At 38.0% G+C, this 25,787-nt stretch overlaps 1 protein-coding gene across 4 annotated transcripts in view; it reads left to right on the top strand.

Moving 5' to 3' along the window:
- Positions 1-25,787, top strand: part of LOC120537216 (multidrug resistance-associated protein 5-like) — a 163,805-nt gene that overhangs the window by 69,141 nt on the left and 68,877 nt on the right. For 3 of the 4 annotated variants that reach the window (XM_039765980.1, XM_039765978.1, XM_039765979.1), the window contains 4 exons: positions 14,751-14,924; positions 18,797-18,944; positions 25,053-25,201; positions 25,590-25,697. In XM_039765980.1, the coding sequence (XP_039621914.1) occupies positions 14,751-14,924; positions 18,797-18,944; positions 25,053-25,201; positions 25,590-25,697 (579 nt within the window). Of the gene's footprint in view, positions 1-3,307; positions 3,375-14,750; positions 14,925-18,796; positions 18,945-25,052; positions 25,202-25,589; positions 25,698-25,787 lie in introns of those variants that run through there. The other variant, XM_039765981.1, reaches the window with a different exon arrangement.

Below are 25,787 nucleotides of genomic sequence, written 5' to 3'. Positions count from 1 at the left end.
GTACAATGTAGAAAATAACATTGTATACATTGAAGGCGAACTTAACAAAACAAAATTCAACCTCCAACTGAGCAAGTCATAACTTCATTTAATGTAATGGCATTTAGGGTTGTCACAATACAAACATTTTAAAATTCAGTACTAAGAAAACTAAGTATTGAAATTTGCTATCATTTTCAATACCTAATACAGTATATAATATAACTCAGTAAACATGTATATAAATAAATTACAATTCTGTATGCATTAAAATTTTTGCAAAAACATATAACTGAAAATTTCATCATTAAAGCATAGGAATAATTAATTACAGTAGTAGTCAACAGACTTGGCGTTAACCTTAAAGTGGATTAGAGCCCATCCTCTAAACTACAATTCTCATCCACCCACAGTCATAATCTTATATAGGCAGATTTGAATTTTGAGCTAGTTTCTCTCACAGTATGAAGAAACTTCAGCAAAACAGGGCCATCACCAGAGGAAAAAAAATGATCAAATCACAACCATTGCTATGCTAGCCAAAGCTTTTATTGATACAACTCAAAAGAAGATGCAGCACGCTGCTGCACAAATGTAGGCCCCATCCATGAGGTAGCCGTTACAGCCAGCCAAATCCAATCAACTTTCATTTTAGTCACCATCCCATAATTCTATTTCTACTATAATACATTGAGTATATGAGCACATGGAGGAGTAGCGCCACTGCTTCTGCAATTGAGCACTGAAAATTTATATTGCATTAGATTACGTAGTAAATGTAAAGGAATATAATTTTAAAATGGCCCATAATAAAACAAAAGAAAGTAAAGCACACTTCACAGTGAGGGTTCAACAGAGCTCTAATGCTCAAGAGTGTTACCCCAATTGAACAGTGCAGAATAAAACTGGCCTGCTGAGAAAAATAATTGCAGTCCCCTTCTTAATGTGCTAAACATTTAATTGTCTACAAAAAGAAACACTTTAATCTCTAGAAAAACAGCAAATATTACATCCCTACTTCAAACGCAACAGTTTACAAGCCTATACTTTCCATAATTTAGAAATAAGATACTATAAAAAAATGTGACTGCAATGCCATGTCCATTGGTAGTCTATAAGGATCAATTGTCAAAAGCCAGAAGGAACTATAAGTGTATTTGTAATGTAGGCTGTAGAATCAATAACATAAAAAATGAGACAATTTTAAAAATGATAAAAACAGATACCTATTGATATTTTTAAACTTTTGACAACTCTAATAGCATTATATATGGAAGTGCAACATGTATCTGTAATGGAAAAAAGGTATATGTTTATTTGCACGCTGTTTTCAGAATAGAAATAACTTTTTAACTATTCTTCCTTAGCATTATACACTGTAAATCAATGAGGAACCTTTAAAAGAGTGCTGTGAGAATGACAGATTAATGATAGTATATTTTTTTATTATTTCACTATCTTTGGATAGCAAGTAAGGCCTAGCATTCAAAGAGAAAAACACGTTTGACTGGTGGAGTCAAGTCTAGGAATCTGAGGTTGTATTTTATTGGAATAATAAAAATGGGTTTGCATCTTGAAATGTATTATTTCCATTAGTGTCATTCAAAGTGATCAATCATAGTAAGACTTAGACTTTAATTAAAAGTATAGAGTGAAATTCCAGACTCCTTCCTGCTAACAACTAAAATGCAATATTCTAAGCAACTACAGACTTTGGAATAATCAGAGTCAGAAAATTGATAACACAAAGCCATGAAGCCAAGGAAATGGGCATCATCACTCTTACTTCTAGCCATGTAGGTATTGCTGCCCCCTGGCACATTACGAGTAACTGTGGGCGCACTCAGTGATCACTGGAGCTCCATTCGGATATCATTCATGCTTTGTGTCGGATTCTGTCTGGATTGGCATTGGTTCACTGTGATCTTCAAATGGAAAATGTGGCTTTTAAAAATGGATGGATTATTTATTTAATTTATTTGTATTTTGTGTCTTAAAAGTTACTCATAATGAAATTTCTCACTCACTTTCCACCTGCTTCTTCAAGTAAGGACTGTAGTGTGGACGCTCTGATCCAACAAGCTAGGCAGGGGAAAAGCAAACATGGGTTCATGAGGCTATTTACTACTATACTATTTAAAAAAAATCATTTAAAAAGCTATTGTAGTATATGATAGAAGAGACTGTCTGTGAAGTAATGTTAGTATGAATTTTAGGAGGAATCACCAATGCTTACTTGTGAATTTGTTTTCTAATTTTTATGTGCAATTTACACACATGGATCTTGAAGTTTTCTTCGTGCTCTCTTTAGCAGTTTTCAGTCTTTCTTTTCCAGACTGATTTACATATCAGGTATTTCCACTACCACACTGTCTTCTGGCCATTGTAGCCTTTTAATTTTATAGCCCTGCTTTTGGGTGGAATTTGAGATGTATAGTTATTCTGTAATTACACAGTCTGGATGGACAGGCTGTTTAACATTGCACAATATAGTCCCCAGCACAATCTGACCTTTAGCTAAAATGTACAACAGGACTGGTTCATCAATCATTCTCAGTTCTTTGATAGAGAACCATGTTGCTTCACCTTGATTTGGTTCAAACAGTACTATGTTAGCTTTTAGAAATCTTTCTGTGTACGCTTCATTGACAGTTGGCTACTGGGTGAGAAAAACTAAAATAAGAGCTCTGAATTTTAACAAGAAAGTGAAGTACTAATAAAAAGTGGGGAAAAAGTTCTTTGTGCAACAAAGGGATCGAAGACAAGAGGATTACAATTTATACATCTGACAATTTCTGAGATTCTACTTGCACTTCTTAAACCTGCTTAGACAATTTCAGGATGATAAGAGTCATAGCCTATCCTGACAGCACTGGGCACGAGACAGGGACTAATCATGGAAGGTAGAGTGAAACTTAGCATTGTTCTCTGCTTTGTGTTCTTCTAAAGCAGATTATTATAATATACAGTATTAAATCTTTTTCTCTTTTCAGTATGCTCATTCATTCTTCTCATCCCCATTAGCCTACTAAAACCATTAAATACATAGATAAGAGAGAAAGAGAAAGGTCCAAGATTCCAAAATGCTCTCCATTTGAAAAAGAAGTGCTGTAGCCAATAAGGGCAGCCATATTCTGTAGCTTTTGATTATTTTTGATAGAGTAACTCCTCCCTAAAACATTACAAAGCAGAGTTGGAAAGAGGGCCTTTACATTTAGACAGAGCTAGCCTCGTAACAGAGATAATTACACTGGAATGAGGATGGGCACACTGTTCAGTAACTGTTTAAACATGTCAATGGATATCTTACAGGGACACAACCCCACAGTCAACTGCAGATACCTAACAGAAGCCGAGTCAAAAACCAAAGCAAAGCACATTGGAAAAGGAGCTTGGTGAGATCCAAAGCTTACAGATATTTACACAGTATAGCAATTTAAATGATACTAATCCTTATGTGGTTCAGCTTGAGGAGAAATGTCACATTTCACTCATTATCTGTGACTGTGCGTCTAAAACCCTCCTCCTATATTTTTTTTACAGGTGAGCTGCCTGAGATTACGGACTGAGAAGTAAGGCAAGCCAAATATTAAAATTATATATATATTTCGCGGTTTCACTCTATCGTGGATTTTAAATGTAAGCACATCTAAACATATATCACAGATTTTTCGCTGGTTTGCCACTTTCTGCGGACAATGGGTCTTTTAATTTAGGTTACATGCTTCCTCAGTTTGATTGTCCAGTTGATTTCATACAAGGGACGCTATTGGCGGATGGCTTAGAAGCTACCCAATCAGAGCATGTATTGCATATTAACTAAAACTCCGCAATGCTATAAGATATGCTTCCCGCGCTGTACTTGTTTGCTTCTCTCTATCTTTCTCGCTCTCTCTGCCTGACGGAGGGGGTGTGAGCAGAGGGGCTGTTTGCACAGAGGACACGGACGCTCCTCTACAAAATGCCGCTTTATCGCGGTGCTTCTGTATACTTAAAAGCATGTATTGATTTTTTGATTGTTTGCTTTTCTTTGCGAGCGCTCTCTCTGACATTCTCTGCTCCTGACGCGCTCCTTTATGACGGCGCTCCTTTGAAGATAAGATATGTTTGCTTTCTTTTAATTGTGAGAAAGAACTGTCATCTCCGTCTTGTCATGGAGCACAGTTTAAACGTTTGACTAAAGGGTGTTATTTCATGTCTAGAGGGCTCTAATAATGTTAACAGGGTGGGAGAGTTTATAAGGGCTTAAAATATATAAAAATAACCATACAAACATATGGTTTCTACTTCGCGGATTTTCACCTATCGGGGGTCTGGAACGCGTTCCAGACCCCGATCGAGAGATTACTGTATATATATATATATATATATATATATATATATATATATATATATATATATACACACATATATAATCAGTTTCTGGCAGGTGCTGGGCCCAGATGAAACTGTTATGAAAAAAATCCTGCATCAGCTATGACAGTGTGGTCTATTTACCCCTTTTATAATTTACATAACCAATTTATTAAATAGTAAAAATATTATTTATGTTAATGTTTAAATATCAAAACTAACAGACATAAAAGCAATTTGTACAAGCCATTTTCTAAACACATCCATCTTTTTTTACACCAGCATGATCTAGCTAAGTGTAGCAGTGGACAGAGCTGACCCCACCAGCATTGCAGACAGGGTAGGGAACGGCCCAGAATGGGATGCCAGTCCATTGTAGGTCACATTTACAGCCAATTTAGCGTCAGCCATCAAACTAACCTGTACATTTTTTGTATGAGAGGAAAAACAGAGCATCCAAAGGCAAGCACACACTGATAAATTTATTAACATGCAAACTCCAAAAAGACAGTGCCCATGCCAGTGTTTAATCTATCTGCTGGAGCAGTAACACTGATCACTTAAGACCATCTAGAGTTTTATTTTATAGGGTCAATACTGTCACGTGTAGAAAGTAAATTGATATTCTTGCTTGCATGTGCTAATCAACATACAATATACAGTACATCAGTACTCTTCGGTAAATTGTTTCCTAAGTAGATGAACCTTACCTTAAAATTCTATCTTCTGTTCGGTACATTTCAATACACATTTTTTATAATTTAGTAGCAAAACAAAAAGCAAACAAATCTCAACACCGAAGAGATGCCTTGCTGTGTTAATTATTTGTGAAATCAGGCCTATGTCTGACAAGGTCTGCTCTGGTGTATTTTGCACTTTATTATTCTAAGTAGCTAAGAAACTGAGCTTTTGCTATAGTATAATATAGCATCATTTTTGTGAAGCCTTGTGTAATGATCTATAGTCATTTTTGGAGTGTTTGTATGGTAAGCAAAATTAACATTTAGAGATTGTAAGATATCTAAAATAGATTTCAAGGTTATCTTTAAATTATACAATTTGTATCTTTGACTGCCTAGTCCAGAAGCATCCCTGGTAGGAACTGCGATTTTAATATATCCTGATTTTACAAACTAACTGCAGTCAGTCAGGTCACCAATCCCAGCCCTACTGAGCTGAGAACTTTTCACTACTAACGGCATGCAGCAGCATTTTCAAGGTTACATGGCTCGCTTGGTAATGTTAAATTATAGTAAAAGCCTCATTTAAGGTAGTTTGTTATTCTAAATTCTGCCAATAGAGCATTTTGTTGTCATATTACCTGTCCTTGTGCACAAGTAGAGTGTTCATTTTAGGACACACTGCTATTTTTCACTTCTTAGGAAGTCTTCTGAGTGCTTATAGTTAGTTATTTGATTTGCATACTCAATGCATAAAGACATAAAAGGCTGTTATCCAACTACTCTAGCAGAGCTGGTACTGCATACATCAGTATAAATGCTTTCTTAATCAACTGCCGAACAGATTGTGAAGCTCTTTTCTTCTGTAACAATATGAGCTAGAGTTCAGCAAAATTGTTGATAACACCTCCCAAACAGTGCTGTTGAGTCAGAGAAGAGCAGTTGAAAAAGCTGGCTTATGCAGGTACTGGTATTTGTGTCTGTCAGGGTGGCTGAGACAAAGGTGAATATCATCTGGCTCTTTTAAGATTGGTAAGGGGATGCGTAATAATACAGTTCTGAAAGCAATGAGAGATAAGAAAGGGGAACTAAAGACAGGGGAGCATCTGTGAATGTGAAAGGATTATTGATAATGTTAAAAGATTTGGATGTTTTGTCCTATGGTTTAATTTTAAAAGGAGAGAGTCTAGCTGGAAATGGCAGAAGTTCAAGAGAAGCCTGTTTGATATGGCTTACTATTATCCTGGCAAAGAAGTCCATATGGGATGCCAGGTGTATCCTGATAAAGAGGTTTGTGAACAGAGATATGCAGAGGGTAAAAAAGATTTGGGAAGAGGAGCTAGAAAGGAAAATTAAGAGAGCTCCTGAGAAGTGGGGTTTAACAGCAGCTAAAGAGAGTTGGAAGGGCTTGTGAATATTGGGGAATAGGAAATAGCACTTTAACGGGAATTGATTTAAAATCCAAATTATATGTGTGTAGTATTGATTGTGTTTTGGAGGGTTGATGGTCTTTGTGTAAGAGATGAAAATGACGGTTCCTTAACTAAACTGTTTTTCTTGTATGGTGTAATGGAATTGTTGTGGATTTTATTTTTTAATGTGTACGTAAAGCTCACTTTTACAGTGAATATCATCAGGCTTTTATGTGATGAAATTCATTTTGATTTCTTCTATACTCTGAAGTCTTCTTTGAGGAGTAGAGAGAAGGACTGTAGTTCTTGATAGCTTCATTCTTACAATTTATTCCTTAGAAATGAATGCCTCTGGTTCTGTAGAAGTTTTAAAGTGTCAAATTCACGGTTTGAATAAAGTGTTAAAGTTACTGTACCTATTAAACCATTTTAATTTGTTATATTGTAGTAATGGTAAGTAGAAAACTGAATAAATAAATGCCATGTCACACAAGTAACCCAGCAGCACAGTGAGCTTACAGTATAAGATTTATTAGCTTGCTGATCAATGACGAACATATTTGCTGTTCATTTTTTTGAAAACCACTGCATCTGTGGTTAGTAAGCTGACATCCACAGTTAGGATATAAAATAACAACAATAGTGCAGCAAACAATCCAATTAATCAGCACTCCTCACACATTAGGGTATCTGAAACTTGGATATAGTTTTACAGCCAAAAATTATTTGGAAGATAGTCTGTAAATGTAAAATTATAGGAAAAAAAAATGTATTAGTGGTAGGAAAAAGTTCATAGTGCAAGAAAGAGCCCACAAATGTTAGTGTTGTATTTTGTAATGCAAATTTATTATATGATACAAACTCCCTATGTAAAAGTGTCAAAATTTCAACAAAAATTAGAAGACATTTTGCATTTCTGCCACTTAAAACTTTAGAGTATGTTTTGCAGAAGCTTTTCAATGAAACTGCTTTTCTAAAAAGTTTGTTACCAAATACACCTATAGTACAAGCTGCACTTTAAAATGTCACATTAATATGCATGAATATTTTCCTTTACTAAAAGGCAAAGACCTCACTGACTCACACATCACTAATTCTGCAACTTCTGCTCTAAGAATAATAGGTAGAAGGCTGAAATTTGGCAGGTTCATTCCTTACAGGTTATTCACAAAAGTTAAGCAGGTTTTAGTTCGAAATTTTATGTGTAACGGTCATAACTGAATCCTACTTACGTACATACATACGTCCATAGCCTTCAGCTCGGTCACCGTGTGAGGCGGTGATGTGTCCCCCATCCCCACGCCTTCCACGTAATTGGCTGCCTGCCCATATAAGGCCGTCCGTCGCTCCGGCCTCTTCATTCCCTTCCTTGCTTCGCCACGGGATTCATGTCTCCCTGCTAATAACTGCAGCCTTTTTATTTAATCCACGGCTTCTCCACTGTTTTATTATGCTGATAACTGCAGCCTTTTTTTTAATCCACGGCTTCTCCGCTGTTTTATTGTTCATTTATTATGATTATAGTTATTGTGTAGGTATTTTAGACTTAAGTTTACATTGTTCAGGTACCCATTTCTTTTACCGTTCCAACCGTACCCCCATTAACATGTCTATTGAGGTGATCACCATTGATCAAAGAACTGTCACTTACCGAGTGGTTTCCATGCCTGGAGATGGGACCTATCTTTTCCATTCTCTTTGTTACATATTGCACGGCCATATCAGGCTCACTCTTGATGTCCGGAGGAACATTGTGTCTTATGTATTGAATGATTGGGACAGGTTCAAGGTGTGGACTGATGACAGTACAGGAGATAATTATACTACACAGGAGCACTATAAGAGTGAAATGCTTAAGCCCTTCACCTATGGTTCTGCATGTGAGTTGATGGCTGCCGCTGAATTGTTCAGTTGTCGCTTTCAAGTGTACCGAAATGGCCAAATATTTTACACCTTTCGACAACCGCCAATGCCTCTTAAACATCTTCGATTCACAGGTGACGATTTGAGTAGTGGACACTTTGATGTTTATGAATGTTTCAACTCTCAAAAGGTGGATGCGAAGTTATCGACAGATCTTGACAGATGCCGAATGTCACTTCAACACAAGTCCTGCAGATACTAACGTAATTGAAACAAACCATGAGACTCAAACCGATTATGACAGCAGCAATCCAAGCTGTGCAAAAACAGTAAAAAGGAGGCGTGGCAGACGTTGTGGTATATTTTCTGATGCAGGTAGACGAAAACAACTTTGTGACGCTGCCGCCAAATACTCGCAGAAAAATCCACAAGTTAATAGACACGCTGCTGCTAAATACTTGCCGGCAAATCCACAAGTTCATAGAGACGCTATCGCTAAATACTTGCAGGCAAATCCACAAGTTCATAGAGACACTGTAGCTACATACTCGCAGAAAAATCCACAAGTTAATAGACACTGTGGTCCCGGCCGGGAGCGCGGGGCGCAGGAGGACGTGAGGAGGGCTTGTGCCTCCTCCAGACCGCGAGGGGGCGTCCGTCCTGGTTCTATTGGGAGCCACGGGTCGAGGGCATGGAAGCCCTACCCTGTAGGGGCCCGTGGTTACCGCCAGGCGGCGCCCCGATGCCGGTTCATCCCGTGTGGCCCTTGGCCGGGGATGGAGCCCGGCTGGGACGCCTTAGAGGACCGGAGGAGGGCGTATGCCTCCTCCAGACCGAGTGGGGGCGTCCGTCCTGGTTAGACAGGGGGCCTCGGGTACAGTGCTTGGAAGCCCAGCCCTGTAGGGACCCGTGGCCACCGCCAGGCGGCGCCCCAGTGCCTGTTTATTCCGGGAGCCCGGCACTTCCGCCACACCAGGAAGTGCGGGGCGACTGGGGAGACACGGACGGCTTCCGGGTGCGCAGCCGGCACTTCCGCCACACAGGGGTGTGGCCACCGTTAAGTGCCGGGAAGCAGCTGGAGCCCATCCGGCTCCCCATAAAAGGGGCCGCCTCCCTCCAGTCAGCGGTGGAAGTCGGGAGGCAGAAAGACTGAACTGGAGAGAGAGGACGGGAGGCGGCCAGAAAGGCACAAGGACTGTGGACCCTGGACTTTGGGGAAATCGGTGCAGAGGCACTGGGGTCGTGTGAGTGTGCACTGGACTTTTATATTGTAAATAAGTGTAAATAAACAGTGTGTTGGGCAAAATATGTTGTCCGTCTGCGTGTGTCCGGGCCAGCGTTCACAACACGCTGTCGCTAAATACTTGCAGGCAAATCCACAAATTAATAGAGACGCTGCCGCTAAATACTCGCAAGCAATTCCACAAGTTCATAGACACGCTGCCGCTAAATACTAAATATTCGCAGGCAAATCCATAAGTTAATACCGGGAATGCCTGTTAAACATCTTAGATTCATGAGTAGCGATTTGGGTAGTGAACACTTCGATGAATGAAACCTGTTATCTTTACAACAGTTGACAGACACGGAATGTAACTTTAACATAACACGTCCTCCAAATACGAACCGGATTGAAAGAAATAATGATAATCAAATCCTTGATGACAGCAACACTCATAACAGTCACAAAACAATTACACTGACAATCATGTTACGTTATTTTAAAAATTTTTCCTTTTCTTTTTCATAACTTCTTTAACACACTACTGCGCTGCGAAGCGCGGGTATTTTGCTAGATTTAAATAAAGTTGAAAAACGGCAATACTCCTAAAATTACTAAACATATAAATATATATTTTAATATGAACCAAAACCAAAACAAGGATTTGTGTTTTTATACAGTACATGTGAATAGTAAAAATAATTATGTATAAATATATGCGTTCCTATTGGCTAAGACACTGTACACCTGTAAATGTCACCCCTGACATGGTGTTACTTAACCTGACTTTGCTCCAACAGTGGAAACAATTGAAATAATTTAAAGAGCACCTTGAGATGTTGTTTGTGATAGAAATACTTGCTATAAAATAGCATACACATCATTCTGCCATTTTATCCTAAGGCACAACAGGTAGGCTTTATTATCACAGAGGGAAATTTGCAGGTATATACACATAAAACATGATTTCACAGATGAATGAAATAAGTCAAGGGGCAAGAAATTATATACATTTTTTACAATCAAAATACACAGCTTGAATTTTTGTGTCAAAGGATACTGAATTATAACAGGTCACTGTAAACAACAAAAGTATATCACAGTCTGTGTTGCTACTGGAATTCAAAATGTTTATACAGTATACAGTAGCACTGGGGATAAGAGAACTCCTACATCTATTGCTTTTGAGATGTCAGAGTCTTAAGCTGCAGCCTGATAACAAAAGCTGAAGCTTCAGCAACAAATGATGGCTGATGTGTGACAGGGTCGTGCTGGCCTTCTTTTTAACCTGTTTGCGATTCCCAAAATAAAATATAAAAGACTTGTAAAACAGAAACATATTTATATCAGTTTTATAAGAAAGAATAGTCTTTTCCAAAGCTTCTCACTGATTTGTTCTACATTCATATCAAAGGACAACCCGTCAATGATCTTCATGATATGTTCGTCGTGCTCCAATTTTTCTACAGACTGCATGTTATTGCTGAAAGAGGGGAAGGAGAAGATTATTAAAAATCTACAGCCTAATCTTACTTTAGGAGATATTTATTTGTATCACTTAAATAAATCATCAAGTTTATTGTGGTTTCTATGTAGTAAAATGAAATCCGTACTTGTATGTCTCCTCAGAACTGTTGACAAATATACAAAAAAAAAGAAATTAATACAAACTATACTTAGCATGCAACATATATTATAGAAATATGTATACGTATGCATATATACAATCATATACAATGTGTTTGATATGTACTTGCAAGTATTATATATCTATGCTCACTGCTTGTCATTTTACAGTATTTTTGTTTTTATAATCGACTGTTATGCAACCTTAGGCCTTATGGATATCAGATGTCCCTGAAGTCACTGGTGTGATTACCAATAGCCTTGTACTGATAATCAGAAGGGAACAGTGAAAAAAACAGATGTACCGAGAACGGCTGATGTCTTTTTTGAACCTGTTTACCTTTCCAAGGCAGTAAACGTATGTGTCCTGAAGACAAGGCAGCCTGTTGTCAGTGATATTCTGTGCTGCCTTCACTACCCTCTGTATTTGGTTTACGTTCTTGAGCTGAGCAGGTGTTGTGCCAGGATGTGATGCACCCAATGAAGACAGACCATAGATACTGCGCATTAAAAATACACCATAAGTTTAAAGATTTCTTTTATTGTCCTTAACTGTTTTTTATATGCCGACTACACCATGAAAATATTAATTCAACTGAAAGAAACACAGTACTTTATCTTGAAATGTTTTACTCAGAATTGCAGTTTACTTCTCATAGCGCGTTTAAACAGCATTTCTCAGAATACTTCGAATAAGATACCATGTGTACCTTAATTCATTTACAAGTCCTCCTTACATCATTTACAGAAAAAAAGGAATCATGTGGTGCTGCAGGCAGTCAAATGCCTTCTTGCTTTACAAAGCATAATGCGCAAAAAGAAAATTGGCTTGGTAGAGAAAATGAAGTTGATATTGGATATTGGACACGTTTTTAGTTTGTAGTCAATAAGAATCCCTAATCCCAGCCAAAGTTTGAGCAAACTGTTGCGGTTCCTAAATTCTACCACTAGTTTATTCCTTGCCAAATGTTTAGCCAGTATAATTGCTTTTCTCAGTTCTTATTTGCATTTCTGCATTTCCTGTGTTTCCATTTCACCATTTTGTAATGTATTTCTAATGTAAGCAGTACCCTACAGCATAGTGTTATGTCCTGGGTATCATAACATTTAAAAAAGAAACCGATACTGTTATAGCGTCTATGCTTGGTGGCACACCTGACAACAGAGGATGCATGGAAGTCCTTGTTTTCTTCCATTACTCACAAAACAGAACTGCCCAAATAGCTAAGAATTGCATCTAAGGACAGCATCTTAACTGAACCCCTCATGACTCACAATACAGAGCACTTCAAAATAAAAGCAGTCCCAAAGAGCACATTAGAAATTGGTCCTCCTCAGTAGTCTCAAACGCAACATTGCACAATGCCTTGTGAAAGTATTGGTGTTTGCACTGTTTTGTTGTTTTACAACTTGGAATGCAATATATAACAAGTTGTAAAAGATTTTTTTATTGTGGCGCAAACAATAATTAAGACAAAAAAAAAACAGAAATCATCAGTACTTTGTAGAGCCACCTTTTACTGCGATTACACCTGCAAGTCTTTTATCGAAAGTCTCGATTTGCTTAACACATCTAGCCAGTGGGATTTTCAGCCATTCCTCAAGGAAAAACAGCTCCAACTCCATCAAGTTGAATGGGTTGTGTTAGTGTACAAGAATCTTCAAGTCATGCTACAGATTCTCAGTTGGATTAAGGTCTGGACTTTGATTAGGCCATTCAATGACATTTAATTGTTTTCCTTTAAACCACTCCAGTGTAGCTTTAGCAGTATGTTTAGGATCATTATTCAGCTGGAAGGTTAACCTTCATCCCACTGTTAAATTTCTGGCAGACTGAAACAGGTTTTCTGCCTTGTATTTAGTGTCATCCACCTTTCCTTTGATCCATGACCAGTTTTTCTGTCCCGGCTGATTAAAATCATCCTCACAGCAGGAATGCTGCCAGCACTATGCTTCACTGTGGGAATTGTGTTTTTGGAGTGATGGAAAGTATTTGGTCTGTGGTGTTTCCCATGATGGCCAAAAAGTTCAGATTTAGTCTCATCTGACCAGAGAACCTTTTTCATGTGTTTGGGGATTCCAAATGTGTTTTATTTTTATAACCAATGGCTTTTTCTGCAAATGCTTTCATAAACCCAGCTCTGTGGAGCGTACATCTTAAAGTGGTCCTATGGACTGAGACTCCCATCACTGCTGTGGATTTTAGCAGCCCCTTCATTGTTATCTTTGTTGCATGTGAGTTTTGTTTTATTGGCAGCCTTGTCAGGTTTGTAGTAGTGCCATGTTCTTTCCCTTTTGTCAGAAAGGTGCTCCGCTAGATATTCAAAGTTTGGGATATTTTTATAACCCAACCCTGATCTGCTGTATACTTCGCCACATCTTTGTCTCTGACCTGTTTGGAGTGCTCCTTGGTCTTGCTATTGCTTGCTTAGTGGTGTTGCCAAGTCAGGGGTCTTTCAGAACAGGTCTATTTATACAGACATCATGTGACTATTTCACTGCACGCAGGTGGACCCTAATCAACTAATTATGTGATTCCGGAAGTTAATTGGTTGGGCCAGATCTTCTTTAAGGGTTTCATAGTAAGTGGGATGATTACAGATGCACTCCCAACATTTCAGTTTGTACTTGTTCTTTGCTATATATAACCAGGTATTATTTTTTCATTCCACTTCAACAATTTGGACTATTTTGTGAAGTCCTTTACATAAAATCCAAATAAAAATCCATTTTAATTCCAGATTGTAATGTGAGATAACAGGACAGACGGTGAAAGGGACAAATACTTTAGCAATGCACTGTATCTGTTTCATAAATATTGTGCAGTAGAGAGATGAATTTAGAGTTATAAAAAATGATTGCAATATGTTCATAATGTCATAGGAAGCTTGATAGTGCTACACTGTAAATGTTATAATTATATTCATCTAAATTTACAGTAAATCTTTGGATTATAAATATTTTATACTTCTGTAACTTTCATCTGAAAGTCTCACGTTAGAACTGAATGATCTTAAAAAGCTATGGATAACTGTGAGTACAGTATAGCCTTTGTTATATTATAAAATGCATTAATAAGCCATACTTACGACTTTAAAGTATGGTAAAATATAGCATGCACCAAATTGTTCACTCGTAAAAAGATTGTATGTTACAAATGAGCTATATAGTATACCAAGTGATTCTCTACCTCACTGTCAAAAGCTCTAATAGCTCATTTAGCTCAAATGGTGGTGTTGTTTTTGCTGCTCTACTAATAAGGTGTGGTGACCACTCGGAACTGAGTCTGCCTGAGTCTGCCATGGCTATAGCCCACTACTTGTTTATTCTTTGCTTTGTTTTCTGTGTTAGCATTTAAATTGGTATTAGCAAATCTAACACGAATCTCATGCACCAAAATATAGAAATAATATGTAATCTTATATTATTTAAAATACTGTAATAACATGTTTAGTGTACAAAACGTCACCTCAAATACATTAACTACTAAACCACAAACTGTACAGCTGTTTGTTTTTTTTTTTAACTGAAAAAACTATAGCTAAAGAAAAGATGTTGTTACAGGCATTGCAAATAAATATCTGATTAACAGATTGGGCGTGTTGTGTCTTGCAGCTTGTGAATATGTGTGTGAATGACGGCCAACGCCTCTATGACTTTGCCACGATGGGAATCCAACTTGCTGGTGGGCCTCTTGTTGTCATCATAGGTCTCATCTACACTTCATTATTCCTGGGGCCATCTGCCCTGCTGGGTACAGCCATCTTTATCTTCGTCTATCCACTTTTGGTAATTTTTTCTTCTTAACATTTTGTGGGTATATTGAAGGTTTTACTATTTTTTTTAGCGTGACCATGAATCGTTTGCTCATGAAACCTAAAAGGTGTCTCAGACAAGACATGTATAGATACATGATTGCCCTCCTTTGTACTCTCAGGTAAACAGTGTATTTCTCTCAGAGGACTGAAAGTTGTTATGCTACCAGTAGTGACAAGGACACTAACAAAATACAAAACTAGAGAAGAATCAGTCAGGAAAGATAAGGCGAGAACAATTGTCTATGGCCACCACCTGCATAGCCATTCTGTTTTTGGGGTTTGTCTTGCTGTTGTCTCTGCAGTGCATATGTTGTCACTTTCATTTGCACCAAAGCAGGTGAAGTTAATTCACAATTGCTTATGCATCCTAACTGGACAGATTGATAACCCTGAAGCTAAACTGACTTGGTGTCAGACTGTGATAATTAAATGTTCCCTTAAATTTTTGGCAGTGTATATTTCACAGTAATTAATGAAATATTAATTTCATTTCAAACTGTCAGTGCATTTTGATTGCACATATAACTGGTGAATATCAATTTGTATTTTATAATTGTGCCTTTCTCAGCAACCCCTATTACCTTCACTTTATTAAGTAAACAATACTCAAATGAATATATACTTGGTGGTAGTGAAAGTTACAAAAACTACAAAATGAGCATCATACAAGGTAAATAACAAGTGTAAAAGGCGCTATATAGCGCCTGACCCGGCACAGACCACGCAGAGGCACGTGTACAAAAACACACAGTCCCAAAGCACAAAACAAAACAAACCACAATTCTCCACCTCGCTCCACCACTCCTCCCAGACAAGCTTCGTCTCCTTCCTCCCAACTCTGGCGCACCGAGTGGTGGTGGCTGGGCCCTTTTATAGCCCACCCGGAAGCGTTCCAGGTGATTAACCACCTGGTCCTAATTGCACTTCCGGGTGGGGCTGAAAGCTCGTCCAGCCGGGCTGTGGGAAGCAGGCAGCTCCCCCTAGCGGCCACGCCGGGCCCCAACCAAGATGTGGAGGACTCCATCTTCCATGGAGCCCTGCGGGCGGCTGGGGAGTCACCGTCAGCCAGGGAGGCTGCCACCAAGTGTACCGGGGGAGGTATTGGACTGCCAATGGCGGCTCCCCCGGAACATAAGTAGCAGGGGCGTCCCTACCGGGCATGGGACCCGGCTGTCCTTCACACAAGCAAAAATGTAATTCTGTCAAAATTGCAAATGTCCTCACTTTTAGTCCCAAAAAAGGTTCACTTTATTGTATGCAAGAATTAACATTTTAATAACTTGTAATGTGTTGGTCTCAGTCATGTCCTTGCCCACATTACACTTAAACAGGACTCACTGGATGTTGTTAATTAGCTTAACATGCATGTCTTAGGGGATATGGGAGGACACCCATGTAGACAGAGGGAGAACATGAAAACTGCAAAGCCCATGCAGACAATGGGCACTAGGATTTGAGTCTAGGATGCTGGGTCCATGAGACACCTGCACTACCTATTATACCCTGATGCCTCATGAATTTTTAAACATCTAAAATTAAAAAGAATTAAAAATGTAAATCTTAAAATTTAATATTAAGGCCTACTTTAGTACTGTACATTAATTTTCAAAGTAAAGAAATGCAGGAATAGGTATCCAAACTCTCAATAGAAGAAAAGCGGTTTTCTAACCTTAATTGGAAAGTGAGGACTGACACAGCTGTGACAACAGACAAGGAGAGAAAGTTCAAGGAAATGTAAAGCTCTGAGCTAAATGAGCACAGCAGGGTTTTGGGAGAATGAGAAAGCTAGTGTTAGACAGTTTCAGTTATGTTATAAGCCGTGCTGGGTGAGCTAGAAATTGCAATTGCGTTTGTAAGGTAGTAACAAAATTTATACTTGTATGATAATTCTGCAGCAGACAGGAAACTGGAATACTTGACAGTTAACAAGGTTGCTGCCTGTGATTTTAAACAAATTCATTTTGAACATTCTATAGTCTTTAAGTACTTTATTGGACAATTGAACAGAAACTTTTACCAGTCTGTTGCATTAAATCATACTGCATGAGAGAGTCTATCTTTGAGGTAGGGTTGACAGAATATGACAAAATGTGAGTTTAGCTGATACCTGAGATTTACAGTGGTGCTTGAAAGTTTGTGAACCCTTTAGAATTTTCTATATTTCTGCATAAATATGACCTAAAACATTATAAGATTTTCACTCAAGTCCTAAAAGTAGATAAAGAGAAACCAGTTAAACAAATGAGACAAAATATTTCACTTGGTCATTTATTTATTGAGGAAAATGATAGAATATTACTTATTTGTGAGTGGCAAAAGTATGTGAACCTCTAGGATTAGCAGTTAGTTTGAAGGTGAAATTAGAGTCAGGTGTTTCCAATCAATGGGATGACAATCAGGTGTGTGTGGGCACCCTGTGTTATTTAAAGAACAGGGATCTATCAAAGTCTGCTCTTCACAACACATGTTTGTGGAAGTGTATCATGGCACTAAGAAAGGAGATTTCTGAGGACCTCAGAAAAAGAGTTGTTGATGCTCATCAGGCTGGAAAAGGTTACAAAACCATCTCTAAAGAGTTTGGACTCCACCAATCCACAGTCAGACAGATTGTGTACAAATGGAGGAAATTCAAGACCATTGTTACCCTCCCCAGGAGTGGTCGACCAACTAAGATCACTCCAAGAGCAAGGTGTGTAATAGTCGGCGAGGTCACAAAGGACCCCAGGGTAACTTCTAAGCAACTGAAGGCCTCTCTCACATTGGCTAATGTTCATGTTCATGAGTCCACCATCAGGAGAACACTGAACAACAATGGTGTGCATGGCAGGGTTGCAAGGAGAAAGCCACTGCTCTCCAAAAAACATTGCTGCTTGTCTGCAGTTTGCTAAAGATCACGTGGACAAACCAGAAGGCTATTGGAAGAATGTTTGGTGGACGGATGAGACCAAAATAGAACTTTTTGGTTTAAATGAAAAGTGTTATGTTTGGAGAAAAGAAAACACTTCATTCCAGCATAAGAACCTTATCCCATCTGTGAAACATGGTGGTGGTAGTATCATGGTTTGGGCCTGTTTTGCTGCATCTGGGCCAGGACGGCTTGCCTTAATTGATGGAACAATGAATTCTGAATTATATCAGAGAATTCTAAAGGAAAATGTCAGGACATCTGTCCAAGAACTGAATCTCAAGAGAAGGTGGGTCATGCAGCAAGACAAAGACCCTAAGCACACAAGTCATTCTACCAAAGAATGGTTAAAGAAGAATAAAGTTAATGTTTTGGAATGGCCAAGTCAAAGTCCTGACCTTAATCCAATTGAAATGTTGTGGAAGGACCTGAAGTGAGCAGTTAATGTGAGGAAACCCACCAACATCACAGAGTTGAAGCTGTTTTCTACGGAGGAATGGGCTAAAATTCCTCCAAGCTGGTGTACAGGAATGATCAAAAGTTAGTTGCAGTTATTGCTGCAAAGGGGGGTCATACCAGATACTGAAAGCAAAGGTTCACATACTTTTGCCACTCACAAATATGTAATATTTGATCATTTTTCTTAATAAATAAATGACCAAGTATATTTTTGTCTCATTTGTTTAACTGGTTTCTCTTTATCTACTTTTTGGTCTTGAGCGAAAATCTGATGATGTTTTAGGTCATATTTATGCAGAAATACAAAAAATTTTAAAGGGCTTACAAACTTTCAAGCACCACTGTAACATTTAAGGAAACGTTAAGTAGGACTGCACTGTGAGTTACAGAGCCCTTTGACCTGATCATATGGTAATGATTTTCTTAGACTGTTTATCCAGATATTTACCTATCAATGTATTCATGTTCATAATCCCTAGATGGCTGTGACCAAGGTGACAGCCCATTATCGCAAGAAGTGTGTGACTGTCACAGATAGTCGAGTTCGGCTAATGAATGAAATCCTCAGCTGTATCAAGTTCCTTAAGATGTACTCCTGGGAAATTCCATTTGCTCACAACTTGCAAAGTAAGTATATCTATTCTATGTTTTTGTTTTCATAAAATGCTGTTTTGTATGGTTTTGCCATGGCTTAGTTATAATGAAGGCCACCAAAGTTAACGGGCTACAAGACAACTTTGTAAAAGTCTGACTTTGAGAAGATGGAGTCATACTTGGCAGCCATGGGGTTCACTCTCTGAACAGAATTCTAGCCCTTTCACATCCATAATTTACTTTTAACTGTTAAACTCACATGTTTTTAACATGAGAAAAAAGCATGAATTTCTGGGAGAAACCTACAGTATATGGACAAGAGAACTTCATCTTGGAAACATGCTAGTGAAGATTCAGACTAATGACCCTGTATTTTGCTGGGCTGTGATTTGACAGTAGGCGCAGGGGTTAATAATTTACAGTACGTTTTGGTGAACCTTTTTGAGCAGTGATTCTCTTGGCATTCATAAATCTGACCTTGGTTTCCTAACAATAAACAACCTTGTTCTCTGACATATGGCTAAACTAAAACTTATGAATTATTGACTTTCTTCAAATTTATCTTCTTTTAATAAGTGGATATTGTATGGAAGACCTTGGAACTCTCATCCTCTGACACAAAAGGACAATTTGGGCACTATCAGAAAAAAATAAGTTAAATAACTAAGAGGCCTATACAACAATTGCAGAATTTGCACATTAATAGAGTTATATCTATATTAGAATAATTCCAGGAAATATATATAAAATAGTTATTGTTGTTACTACACACAGTACACTCCACCCTTCTTTGTCAGTGCAGCAGCATGTGGCATCATACACTCACTTTGCTGCACATATGGCTGTCTCTGGTGGATTTAGTCAGGCCTCTTTTTGTGTGTGTTAAATGCTCAGCTAGATCACTTGAGACTTTATATCTGCAATATGCTGGCATTAAGAATGCATATAACTTCACAGCACTACATCTTGTAAATGGGTCAGATCACAGTTTGGTGTTTGTTATGTTTTTTTATAAACTCATAATGCAGAAAGAAGAAATGAATACTAGGACAGTGAAGAGGTGGACATGGGAGGCTAATTTGGCGCTATACAGCTAAAAAGAGGCAAAAGATTAGAACATTTTTATGTGAATCACTCAGGTAGAACCTTGAAGGTTTTAATCATTGTGTAACAGCAAGATGCAGAAGACAGGAAGATAATGAAAAAAATGATCCACTGTGGCAACCCCTAACTCAGGGGTGTCAAACTCTGGTCCTGGAGGGCCGCAGTGGCTGCAGGTTTTCATTCTAACCATCTTCTTAATTAGTGACCAATTTTTGCTGCTAATTAATTTATTTTGCCTTAGTTTTAATTAACTTGGCCACTTAGTTGTTTCTTTTTCCTTAACTAGCAGCCAAACAATAATGGACACATGATCAGCTCACCTGTGCCTATCACACAATATCTGAAAATAAAGAAAGATGAAGGTCTCAGTAAGGCTGATCTCTCGGGTCACCAAAACATCTTGATGCCGTTCTTAGAAAACAGAAAATCATCCGTTTTGGAAATGTCTGCTGTAGCAGAATGACAGCAGCAACAAGCCATGGAATTAAATAACGAATTTAATTACCAGCAAGAATCAACTTCTAAGAGATTGGTTGGAGTGAAATTGGTTGAGTTTGAAATCCCAGTTTAGCTGGTCATCTGCTAAAATGAAGTGAAGTTTGAGGCCAGACTCAGCTTGTCATTTATTGGCTCACTTCAAATCTCATTTCTGTTTGGCTGTCATTTAATGAAAAAAAGAATAAATTCAGAGAACTAAATCCTTAAAAACAAGGCTATTAAAATGAAGGGAAAAGAAGTTAATTAGCAGTTTAAACTGGTCACAGATTAAGAAAAGGATTAGAATGAAAACCTGCAGCCACTGCGGCCCTCCAGGCCCAGAGTTTGACACCCGTGCCTTAATTGGAGCAGCCAAAAGACGAAGAAGAAGAAAACTGACTACATCAGCTCCTGCACTGATAATGCCATACCTGCTATGTGAGTGAAATGGCTTCCTATCAGTAAACCTGGGAACACTAGTGATTTAAGGGTTCTGTGAAACATCAATAAACAGCCATCAGATCAGGGGAAGAGTTACAGTGTTTCAATTAGTACTTCTGAGAGGGATAAACATGCTTACAGAAGGAGGCGGAGGACAAATTGCAAAGGAATAAAGAGAATGATATTTGGATTTGTATAGTTGGAATTATTAACTATAAGCACCTACTGTAGGTTGGTTACCAGCGGAAGCACATTTGTACTAATGAGTGAAACATCTTCGACTCGAGAGTTTTCTTTACACTTCCACATCAGCTTAATACTCCAAACTCTAGACATTCCACCTCTAGAAAGGGTTCCACTGCTATGGAAGACATCTTGCCCAGCCTGATGCCAAAGAAAGGTAACCCTCCGTGAACTGAGAGCCTTTTTAGTCAACCACCTCAGACTCCAGGATTACTGACTACATGACAGACACAGCACAGTTTATGATGCTGTCAAACATGGTGCCTATCATAGCGGTTGTGAATGCAAGGTAGTAACTAACCCTGGTTGGGATATCAATCCATCACAGAGCCCACTCACACATGAACAAACACATAGGGAATCAACAATCAACTTAACATGGGGGGAAAGCAGAAGCATTCCTTATAGACACAGGTACCGTTATTCAAACCCAGGATGCTGCATTCTTGAGGTAAAGGCTCTAAACTCTACAACCATGTACCATTATTGAAAACATAAACTAAAACCAATTGAACTCAACATTACATTTTTAATTTTATCTTTTTTTGCCACAGTCAAACATTGTCTTAGTAACTGAATGACTGCAGAGGCTATTTTAAAATGTATTATCCAATATTTGCCATTTTATCAGATTTTAATGTCAAGACATATGCTTTAAGTATGATTACATTTTGCCAATATTAAATTAATTATTTTTTCACCTTTAAATGTAAAACAGGAGATTAAGCTCCTCTTCGCGTCATGGATTTGGGGTTGAATCTTGATCTCTTTTTGTGTGCAGGATTTGCTATCTCCTCTTTTTCCTCTACATACTGTACTTCAATTTTCCAAACACATCCCAAAGACATGCACATTAAATTTTATAGAGGTGGAAGTTTGGTCTTGTAGGAATTATTCTGACTATGCCTGTGTATGCACAAATGCCCAGCAATAGTTACAGATCCCTTTAACAACTGGTTCTTGTGTTGCAGAGGGCATAGTCAATACACAGTGGGCTCTGGTTACTGAAAGTGCTTATAAAACAGGACAGGACCAGCCCCTCAATTCACTAAACACCCCATAGATTTTCTTGATTCAGCCTATGTGGCCCAATTGAGGATAGGAGTTTGTAAAAGAGGGCTGGAAGGGACTGTAATTACAATGAATCTGCCATAGCACACGAGAGGAGTTACAACAGGTCAACATTGATAGAGGCTGCAATACCTCATTTCTGCATATGCAGCTTTGAAGATAATTACTTATGGGAGAACCAATGCAAGTCCAGAACCGTGAAGAATGGCAGGAGCCATGCAAAGAATCCCATATGCAATTAGGTGGCAGCAGAGAGAACTGCTGTACAGTGTATGCCTTGTTGCTTCCTACTATGATATACTGGTAGCTTGGGGGTCTGGGCTGTCGATGTCTGGCCATTTAATACAAGGCCAGAGTTCAGCATTTCAGCTACAAAAGAGATGAGGACTTTCTCAGATCTTTCCCGATTCCTGAAGTGATAGCTGAGATTTTCTTGGAAGTCATTTCCAGGATTTAAGTAAAACTTCGATCTGGGAGGAGGATGACCAGTAACAATGCACATGGTGGGAAGAAGAGAGGCCAGAGAGGGAAGCTAAATGTTGAAAAGAGTGAAAAGGAGGAGATACACCTTTTTAGGGAAGTGTAGTAGACACAGCTCCCAATACATAGGGGTGAGCCAATATAGGTGTTTTATTTTATCATTATTTCATGTATCTTTTAAAACCTGTATCCTTCTAATTATTGTTTATTTTAAATAAATATTCTTGTACATTCTTTGGCTTTGGCTTCCTTAGCCTCATGTGGGTTATAGAATGCTCTCAAGCCACATGCTATACTGAATAAAGCAAACCCAGAAAATGGATCAATAAATGAATGTAAAGATGCCATGTCATAAAACACCAAAACTTTTATACTTAAATAACAGATGAGGCTATCTCCTAAATTCATGTCTAATAATGCTCTTGTGAAGTGAAACTTTATCCAAGTCAAACCCTCTCTGTCAAAGTCCAGGGCTCTCTCTTTTCTTTCAAGACATTTGGTTAATTTTTTTTCACTACAGCTCAGAAGAGAGAAATATTCTCAGTCAGTAACATGAATGAAGTAATTGTGGAAAAATAAAAGGTCTTCAACACTATGCTTTTAATAATTAGGCATAAAGTAATGAAGTAGATAAACAGTCTGATTGGCTGCTTATGAGATACACTTAGAGTAGCAAAACCGCATGACCGGGTGAAATCCCGTTTTATCTTAGCAGGCTTTGAATGTCCTCTTAAAAGAAGTGTATCAAGTCTTGAGATATAAAAACGGCTCATGGGAGTATAGTTTGATGTTTAGTTGCCATCTGTATAAAGTACAATGAAGTTCTTACTTCCATGTTTCCTCAAAACAGTTGACAATAATACATTAATAACACACACAAAATTAAATTACAATATTTACTGGAGGAAAAATTGCATGCATATGCATTTCAGTAATACATGTTTGGATGTGGTGTGAAATGAAGTAAAATATGTAAGCCCTCTTATTTCTACCATAAAGTTATTGGGTATGGGAAAATAGGTGTAACTTATCTAGGCAAAAAAATAATATTACAAATTCAGAAATGAAAAATACAGGTTTTTCTAGGCACTTTTTTGGCCAAATTATTCTTGTATATTTATTGTGATGTATCTTGATTAGTTGCATTAACACTGCGTAGAAAAGGATAATATGATGAGGTATATGGATGCTGCGGTGGGCTGGTGCCTTTCCCGGGGTTTGTTTCCTGCCTTGCGCCCTGTGTTGGCTGGGATTGGCTCCAGCACACCCCCGTGACCCAGTAGTTAGGATATAGCGGGTTGGATAATGGATGGATGGATGGGTATATGGATGTAACAAAACAACAGATTCTCCTACTGTCAGGTTATATTTTTCGACAACATGACTTAAAAGCTTCTTGCAGTTTCAGATCACACTTTCCTTGCTTTCTGTCTGCAGTTCATTTCCCTTCAATATATGTAAATATTGTCAAGTAGGTCCTTCACTATTTAACTACAAGAGCTCTTCTAGATTAGGAGAAAGATTCAATTCACATAGTCACTAAAGGATGTGGTTACTTGTACTTTTCTAGACAGCTTCTAATTCTACATATATATCTTTTAAGGGTCCAGTGGCCAGAACAGTTACTAAAATACACGGTCTCGTTAGTGTATTATAAGTTTGAATGTAATTCCTCATTATTTGAAATTAAATAGTATTGATTATATATCCCTTTGACCTGTGGTTGGAATAAGGTCCTTCTTGCATGCTATAAAATGTGACTAGATGAGCTTAACATCAGCAAGGGCACTCCACCATAAATACCTTTGCTCCAATACCCCCAACATTTTGGGAGCAACTAAACAAACTAGGTGAACCCAGAAAATTGCCATTAAACCAGCAGAGAGAGAGTTATGATTACAACCCTAGATCAGAAAAAGTTGGGGCGGTATGGAAAATGCAAATAAATAAAAAAAAAATGGCAGTGATTTTTAAATTTACTTTCACTTTTATTTCATTGCAGACACTATGAACCCAAGATATGTCATGTTTTGTCTGGTCAACTTCATTTTATTTTTTAATATACATCCATTCCTGCATTTCAGACCTGCATCACATTCTAAAAATAGCTGGAATGAGGGGAAATTAGGGCCAGTAATAAGATAAAATAATTAATTAATGATGAAAACTAAGAGGTATGCTCACTATTAATTTATGATTCAGGTATTATTTATTTGCTCTTCACAATATGATTGATTTTCAGTAACTTTATGAATAGTATACTGAGGCCTTTAATACAAAAATCTTTGGTAACATTTCTGAGCAATATCATTTTCTACCTTGCAGAAATTCGTGTTAAAGAACGAGGCATCCTGGAAAATGCAGGCTTCATTCATAGCATCACAGTAGGTGTGGCCCCTATCATTGTTGTGATGGCAAGTGTTAGCACCTTCATTCTCCATATGTGCTTGGACTTCGATCTGAATGCCTCGCAGGTAAAAACAACTCCCTCCTACCTATGTACTTCTGTACTGCTTAATGTGAACTGAAAAATTCCTCTTACAATTATTCAAAAATCACTGACGTAACATCTGTCTAGAGGCAATGTTAATCTTTTTGCTGTTGACATTGAACAACTTATTTTTTTACTGTTTCTCGGTTCATTTAAGTGTACCTTTGGACTGGCATGAAGTTTTATATATACAGTTTCTTTTCAACTCTTTTAAAGGACTTTGTCCTTATAAATCACATTCCTTAAAGAGAAGACTTGTTGACATATTTCTACTAAGTACTAAAATATTAATTTGAATGGCTATACAGTACATAAATATAAAGTGGCAGAAATATTATGTTACCTGATCCTTCTGTGCTCTTCTGTTGCAGGCATTCACAGTTTTCACTGTTTTCAACTCCATGTCCTTTGCACTCCGAATTGCCCCCTCAGCAGCAAGGGCTGTCTCTGAAGGTTCTGTGGCTATTAGCAGGTTTCAGGTAATGATTAAAGAATTAAATTTATACATCCTATCACATGTAATGTTTGGTTTTACTTCCATGCAAATGAAAGTTTGGTGATTGGGCTAA

This window comes from Polypterus senegalus, chromosome 10, assembly GCF_016835505.1.
Source record: "Polypterus senegalus isolate Bchr_013 chromosome 10, ASM1683550v1, whole genome shotgun sequence".
NCBI classification, from domain to species: Eukaryota; Metazoa; Chordata; class Cladistia; order Polypteriformes; family Polypteridae; genus Polypterus; species Polypterus senegalus.
The sequence above is the reverse complement of the archived record's forward strand: the minus strand, read 5'-3'. Positions and strand labels throughout refer to the sequence as shown.